The 8,573-nt window shown below is 45.7% G+C and overlaps 1 protein-coding gene across 1 annotated transcript; it reads right to left on the bottom strand.

The window, feature by feature from the left end:
- Positions 1-363: 363 nt before the first annotated feature.
- LOC147975140 (uncharacterized) lies at positions 364-1,515 on the bottom strand. The gene has a single exon (XM_087520292.1). The coding sequence runs from the start codon at positions 1,513-1,515 to the stop codon at positions 364-366; it is 1,152 nt and encodes a 383-aa protein (XP_087376418.1).
- Between the last annotated feature and the right edge of the window lie 7,058 nt (positions 1,516-8,573).

Below are 8,573 nucleotides of genomic sequence, written 5' to 3' on the forward strand. Positions count from 1 at the left end.
GCAGCGACAAAATCCGTCACGGATCAGCAAAGGCAAACACGATATTTGGTGTCCCCCGACATGGGACGTTTTCTGACTTTTATTGAACTCACGCGAAAGCAAAACTTGACCCTTTTACACGACGTGCCGTCCTGGTATATATAGTGCACGCAAGCACAACCGACTCGACTTTGACTTGAACAAAACAAACGAGATTTTCTTGCTACGAAACCGAACACAACTACTACTAGGACTCCCCCGTATATCACGCCAAGGAAACATCTAATCATGTTTATCCTTTACCTAACACCGATTGATTTCCTAAACTAAGGACTCCACTAATTAATCATTCGGCCAGCTGATCATCTGCATGTAAACACAACATCACGTGACTCGGACCAGAATATCACCAAAAAATATGTAGCTTGGCGTATGAAAATTAGGCTTAATTTCTTCAGGCTCTGGATCTTGTGATGGCATTTTAAGTGCAATTGTACCCACCATCAAAATATTAGAGTTGATTGCTTGATCAGATTTTGCTAATGCATTGACGGACGCATCATCCCCTCCTCCTTGAAACAAAACCGTCCTCGGTTTTGCGGTAGATTTCATGGACTTCTTCAGTGAAGCAGTTGTGTCCACCATGATTTCTCCCGTAAACATAGATCGCAAAACATGTCGTCTTCCGGCTTTCCAAAAAGAGTAGGTATTGGACCGTCCCTCATGTGTGGCATGACAGTCATATTGCCACGGTCTCCCCAACAATAAGTGACATGCATCCATCGGCAATACATCACAAATCACTGTATCAATATAGTCACCAACCGAAAAATTGAGACGCACCTTGTGAGTAACTTTCAGTTTCCCCGACTGATATAACCATTCGACGCAGTGGGGTTGTGGGTGCTTCCAGGTAGGCAAAGCTAAAGCATCCACCAATTCCTTGCTAACCACGTTGGTGTAGCTTCCTCCATCTATGATCATCTTGCAATTAGTGTTGTTGATTTTGCATTGAGTTTGAAAAATATTCCATCGCTGCCCCTTATCTTCAATGCGATCTTCTTGCACCCGTTGCACCATCAAAGACGGATATGATTCAGCAGCTTCAAAACTCGCAACCACATTTTCAACATCTTCAAATTTTTCACCAGAAGTGTCAGAAACTGCCTCTTCGTCACTAGCGGATGCATAGCCATCTCTCGTGAGCAACACTCTTTTCTCATTAGGACATTCACGCTTCATATGTCCCCTTCCTCCACACTTGAAACACTCTATGTCACTAGTGCGTTCGGTCGACTGTGCACTAGAATCAACCATCGACGGTCCTGATTTTGAACCATCCTTTTGCACGGAACCATGAGAGCGATTTGATGATGTCGCCCTGGAGCTAGGATCGACATCCTCACTCTTATACTGCGAGCGTCGCCATGTGTTCAAAGTGGTACTGGGAGCAATGTTGACTTGGCGTCGCTTAATCTGTTGTTCCGCACGCACAGCTTGATGCACAAGATCTTGTATGTTGTAGTAGACCACCATCTCAACACGATCCTGCACCTCGATATTTAGCCCGTTAAAGAAACGTGCCATAGTCGCCTCCGGATCCTCCATTGTCCGTGTACGTATCATAAGCAATTCCATCTCCTTGTAATATTCATCAACACTCATATTACCTTGAGAGAGCCGCTGCAACTTGTTGTACATATCTCTTTTATAATGCTCAGGAACAAAACGTCACCTCATGAATTCTTTCATACCTCTCCAAGTCGTCGGCCGATGTCTTGAACGACAAATTTGATTCCACCAAATTAGCGCGTAACCGGTGAACTCAATTCCAGCAAGTTGAACTTTCTTCTCCTCGCTATAATGATGGGCATCAAAAAATTGATCAACACGCATCTCCCACTCCAAATAGCCTTCTGGTTCGCACTTGCCGGAGAATGAAGGGATTGAAATTTTTATGCGCCCAATTCCATCATCCAAAGGCACACGCACAGCTTGACCAACTCGGTCATGCACTCCGCCACGAACGGAAGTTTCAGGACGAGGCTCATAGTGTCGTGGTCGTGGTGCGTACCCCACCTGGTCAACGCCGTCATCGAGACCATCATCTCCAGCATGAGGTTGTGCCGCCAAACAACGATCATGCACGCCGGCATGTCCGTCACGAGCAGGTGGTGCATAATGCAGTGGAGCTGCTGGAGCAGTCTGTGGTGGGGCAAAATTCATAGCCGGCATATTGATGATGTCCGCCAAACCATCAAACCGAGTGATCAGGACATCTATCCTTTTGCCGAGCGCATCATGACATTGCTTGATGTAGTTGCATGTATGGTCAAAACCATCCCAAATATTTTGCGGAATATCATCCGCATACACTGGATGTACTATTTCCTCAGAATCAGCGGCAACCTCATCACCCTTGTTGACCGAGGTTGACATCTTAATCAACACAGTACCGTGAACAACCTTAGCTCTGAATACCACTTGATAAAGACTCGACTAGATGCAAGTCGTTCGTTGGCCCGAACTTTCACGGTACTAGAAGCAGTAACAAGAAATTCTGGTCGAGCAAAGATACAAGACCGTAATATCAAAAACTGGCGTCGAGTAGATGAATCAACTCCACGCGTAGCAGCGACAAAATCCATCACGGATCAGCAAAGGCAAACACGATATTTGGTGTCCCCCGACATGGGACGTTTTCTGACTTTTATTGAACTCACGCGAAAGCAAAACTTGACCCTTTTACACGACGTGCCGTCCTGGTATATATAGTGCACGCAGGCACAACCGACTCGACTTTGACTTGAACAAAACAAACGAGATTTTCTTGCTACGAAACCAAACACAACAACTGCTAGGACTCCCCCGTATATCATGCCAAGGAAACATCTAATCATGTTTATCCTTTACCTAACACCGATTGATTTCCTAAACTAAGGACTCCACTAATTAATCATCCGGCCAGCTGATCATCTGCATGTAAACACAACATCACGTGACTCGGACCAGAATATCACCAAAAAATATGTAGCTTGGCGTATGAAAATTAGGCTTAATTTCTTCAGGCTCTGGATCTTGTGATGGCATTTTAAGTGCAACTGTACCCACCATCAAAATATTAGAGTTGATTGCTTGATCAGATTTTGCTAATGCATTGACAGACGCATCATCAAAGCATATGGTTTTATACAGACTTTTGGAGAAGCCTGTATTTACAAGAAAGTGAGTGGGAGCTCTGTAGCATTTTTGATATTATATATGGATGACATATTGTTGATTGGAAATGATACTGAATTTCTGAATAGCATAAAAGGATACTTGAATAAGAATTTTTCAATGAAAGACCTCGGTGAAGCTGCTTATATATTGGGCATCAAGATCTATAGAGATAGATCAAGACGCTTAATAGGACTTTCACAAAGCACATACCTTGATAAAGTTTTGAAGAAGTTCAAAATGGATCAAGCAAAGAAAGGGTTCTTGCCTGTGTTACAAGGTGTGAAGTTGAGTCAGACTCAATGCCCGACCATTGCAGAAGATAGAGAGAAAATGGAAGTCATTCCCTATGCTTCAGCCATAGATTCTATCATGTATGCAATGTTGTGTACCACACCTGATGTGTGCCTTGCTATTAGTTTAGCAGGGAGGTACCAAAGTGATCCAGGAGTGGATCACTGGACAACGGTCAAGAATATCCTGAAATACCTAAAAAGGACTAAGGATATATTTCTCATTTATGGAGGTGACAAAGAGCTTGTCGTAAACGGTTACGTCGATGCAAGCTTTGACACTGATCCGGATGACTCTAAGTCACAAACTGGATACGTATTTTTATTGAATGGTGGAGCTGTCAGTTGGTGCAGTTCTAAGCAAAGCGTCGTGGCGGGATCTACGTGTGAAGCGGAATACATAGCTGCTTCAGAAGCAGCAAATGAAGGAGTCTGGATGAAGGAGTTCATATCCGATCTAGGTGTCATATCTAGTGCATCGGGTCCAATGAAAATCTTTTGTGACAATACTGGTGCAATTGCCTTGGCAAAGGAATCCAGATTTCACAAGAGAACCAAGCACATCAATAGACGCTTCAATTCCATCCGCGATCAAGTCAAGGAGGGAGACATAGAGATTGGCAAGATACATACGGATCTGAATGTTGTAGACCCGTTGACTAAGCCTCTCTCACGAGCAAAACATGATCAGCACCAAGACTCCATGGGTGTTAGAATCATTACAATGTAATCTAGATTATTGACTCTAGTGCAAGTGGGAGACTGAAGGAAATATGCCCTAGAGGCAATAATAAAGTTGTTATTTATATTTCCTTATATCATGATCAATGTTTATTATTCATGCTAGAATTGTATTAAATGGAAACTTAGTACATGTGTGAATAAATAGACAAACAGAGTGTCACTAGTATGCCTCTACTTGACTAGCTCGTTAATCAAAGATGGTTAAGTTTCCTAGCCATACACATGAGTTGTCATTTGATGAATGGGATCACATCATTAGAGAATGATGTGATTGACTTGACCCATCCATTAGCTTAGCACTATGATCGTTTAGTTTATTGATACTGCTTTCTCCATGACTTATACATGTTCCTATGACTATGAGATTATGCAACTCCCAAATACCGGAGGAACACTTAGTGTGCTATCAAATGTCACAACGTAACTGGGTGATTATAAAGATACTCTATAGGTGTCTCCGATGGTGTTTGTTGAGTTGGCATAGATCGAGATTAGGATTAGTCACTCCGATTGTCGAAGAGGTATCTCTGGGCCCTCTCGGTAATGCACATCACTATAAGGCTTGCAAGTAATGTGAATAATGAGTTAGTTGCGGGATGTTGCATTACAGAACAAGTACAGAGACTTGCCGGTAACGAGATTGAACTAGGTATGATGATACGGACGATCGAATCTCGGGCAAGTAACATACCGATGACAAAGGGAACAAATGTATGTTGTTATGCAGTTTGACCAATAAAGATCTTCGTAGAATATGTAGGAACCAATATGTGCATCTAGGTTCCGCTATTGGTTATTGACTGGAGATGAGTCTCGGTCGTGTCTACATAGTTCTCGAAGCCGTAGGGTCCGCACGCTTAACTTTCGATGATGATATGTATTATGAGTTATGTGATTTGATGTACCGAAGATAGTTCGGAGTCCCGAATGTGATCATGGACATGACGAGCAGTCTCGAACTGGTCAAGACATAAAGATTGATATATTGAAAGGCTATGTTTGGACACCAGAAAGGTTTCAGATATGTTCGGTCATTTTCTGGAGTACCGGGGGGTTACCGGAACCCCCCGGGGAGTTAATGGGCCTTAATGGGCCATGGTTGAAGAGAGGAGGAGGCGGCCAAGTGGGAGGCACGCGCCCCCCAAGCCCAATCCGAACTGGGAGGGGGGCCGGCCCCCCTTTCCTTCTCTCCCTCTTCCTTCTTCTCCTACTCCAACTAGGGAAGGGGGAAAACCTACTCCTACTAGGAGTAGGAATCCCCCCTTGGGGCGCGCCATAGGAGGCCGGCCCTCCCCTCCTCCACTCCTTTATCTACGGGGGAGGGGGCACCCCATAGACACACAAGTTGATCTCTTAGCCGTGTGCGGTGTGCCCCTCCACAGATTTCCACCTCGATCATATTTGTCGTAGTGCTTAGGCGAAGCCCTACGTCGGTAACTTCATCATCACCGTCAACACGCCGTCATGTTGACGAAACTCTCCCTCGGCCTCAGCTGGATCTAGAGCTCGAGGGACATCACCGAGCTGAGCGTGTGCAGATCACGGAGGTGCCTGATATGTCTCCAACGTATCTATAATTTTTTATTGTTCCATGCTATTATATTATCCATCTTGGATGTTTTATATGCATTTATATGCTATTTTATATGATTTTTGGGACTAACCTATTAACCTAGAGCCCAGTGCCAGTTTCTGTTTTTTTCTTGTTTTTGAGTATCGCAGAAAAGAACAACCAAACGGAGTCCAATTGACCTAAAATTTCACGGAGATCATTTTTGGACCAGAAGAAGCCCACGGAGTACCGGAGATGGGCCAGAAGAGTCCCGAGGCCACCACGCGGGTGGGGGCACGCCCTCCCCCCTGGGCGCACCCCCTACCTCGTGGCCGCCTCGGGGACCCCCCTGACTTGTTACCGACTCCAACACCTCTTATATAACCCCAAACTTCCAGAAAGAAACCTAGATCGGGAGTTCCGCCGCCTCAAGCCTCTGTAGCCACCAAAAACTAATCTAGACCATCTTCATCATCCCAGTGCTCTCCATGAAGAGGAGGGAGTAGTTCACCCTCGGGGCTGAGGGTATGTACCGGTAGCTATGTGTTTGATCTCTCTCTCTCTCTCGTGATCTTGATTCGGCACGATCTTGATGTATCGCGAGCTTTGCTATTATAGTTGGATCTTATGATGTTTCTCCCCCTCTATCTCCTTGTGATGAATTGAGTTTTCCCTTTGAAGTTATCTTATCGGATTGAGTCTTTAAGGATTTGAGAACACTTGATGTATGTCTTGCATGTGCTTATCTGTGGTGACAATGGGGTATTCACATGATCTACTTGATGTATGTTTTGGTGATCAACTTGCGGGTTCCGTGACCTCGTGAACTTATGCATAGGGGTTGGCACACGTTTTCGTCTTGACTCTCCGGTAGAAACTTTGGGGCACTCTTTGAAGTTCTTTGTGTTGGTTGAATAGATGAATCTGAGATTGTGTGATGCATATCGTATAATCATACCCACGGATACTTGAGGTGACATTGGAGTATCTAGGTGACATTAGGGTTTTGGTTGATTTGTGTCTTAAGGTGTTATTCTAGTACGAACTCTAGGATAGATTGAACGAAAAGAATAGCTTCGTGTTATTTTACTACGGACTCTTGAATAGATCTATCAGAAAGGATAACTTTGAGGTGGTTTCGTACCCTACAATAATCTCTTTGTTTGTTATCCTCTATTAGTGACTTTGGAGTGACTCTTTGTTGCATGTTGAGGGATAGTTATATGATCCAGTTATGTTATTATTGTTGAGAGAACTTGCACTAGTGAAAGTATGAACCCTATGCCTTGTTTCCTAGCATTGCAATACCGTTTACGCTCACTTTTACCACTTGCTACCTTGCTGTTTTTATATTTTCAGATTACAAAAACCTATATCTACCATCCATATTGCACTTGTATCACCATCTCTTCGCCGAACTAGTGCACCTATACAATTTACCATTGTATTGGGTGTGTTGGGGACACAAGAGACTTTTTGTTATTTGGTTGCAGGGTTGTTTGAGAGAGACCATCTTCATCCTACGCCTCCCACGGATTGATAAACCTTAGGTCATCCACTTGAGAGAAATTTGCTACTATCCTACAAACATCTGCACTTGAAGGCCCAACAACGTCTACAAGAAGAAGGTTGTGTAGTAGACGTCAGTGCCATGCATTCGATACTTGATCGGTTGGATCGCGAAGATGTTCGACTACATCAACCGAGTTACTTAACGCTTCTGCTTTCGGTCTACGAGGTACGTAGACACACTCTCCCCTCTCATTGCTATGCATCCCTAGATAGATCTTGCGTGATCGTAGGACCTTTTTTGAAATATTGCATTCCCCAACAGGGGGAACTCGTCCACAGATGATAGAGGGGGGGAGTGGGCTGACCGCACTCGAGCGGGCCAGGAAGCCCAAGATCCATCCCCCTTGTGGCCCACTAGCCACCAAAGGGGATACCAGATCTAGGGCAAGCGCGGTCGCCGCCGCGGCGCACCCCGGCGCCTGCATGGCCGCCGCCGATGGTGACAGGGAACCAGAGAGAGGGGGAGCTGCCCATGCCCGGAGCCACACCCATAATCCTAGAGCAAGGCGAAGGGAGGGGTCTTACCGGACTTCCGACGGCGGCGAGAGACACGGATCCAGCCAGCGCCCGCATCCGGAGACACCACCAGCCGACCCCGGCCCCCAGGCGCAAACTTGCGGGGGCGGGGCACGGCAATGGGTGCCGACGCCGGCAGGGGGGACTTCGCGCGAGGACGGATCCTCCTCACCCAAGGAAATATCCCCAACGACATCCAGAGACCAGAAGCGAGATCCAAGCGGCTGCAAAGGGGAAATCGAGGACCGCGACGACGATGAAGGAGAAGGGGGAGAGAGGCCGAGCACGGAGCGCGGGACCGGAAGGGAGGGCGACGGTGGGGCACGGCCCACCGGGGGTGAGGAGGCGGCATGGGAGGGGAGACGGGGGAAGGGAGCGGGGGAGGGAGAGAGGAGAGCCATCTACCAACTTTAACCAACTGAAACCCTTGTTGCTCTCTAGCTTTGTACCGGTGATATTGCAAATTTTGTGACAACTTCTCTCTAGCTTCCAAAATCTGTGCCAGGTAAAAAATAGGCGATATCAAGAATTCGCCATGAAGATTGTAATGATACCAATTTCTCTGTTTTGCAATCATGAACAAATTAAGCACTGACCATCAGACAATATATCTATGTCTCAAGCAAGCATATAAACCCTAAAACATCTTAAACTACTGTAACGCATTTGCTTGAGCATCAGTTCTCAGTCTCATTTTA

This window comes from Triticum urartu, chromosome 4A (assembly GCF_056163025.1).
Source record: "Triticum urartu cultivar PI428250 chromosome 4A, HENAU_Tu73, whole genome shotgun sequence".
Lineage (NCBI taxonomy): Eukaryota > Viridiplantae > Streptophyta > Magnoliopsida > Poales > Poaceae > Triticum > Triticum urartu.

Excerpts from the sequence above, each read along its gene's own strand:
- LOC147975140 (XM_087520292.1), bottom strand. The coding sequence starts at position 1,515 with ATGGTGGTCTACTACAACATACAAGATCTTGTGCATCAAGCTGTGCGT.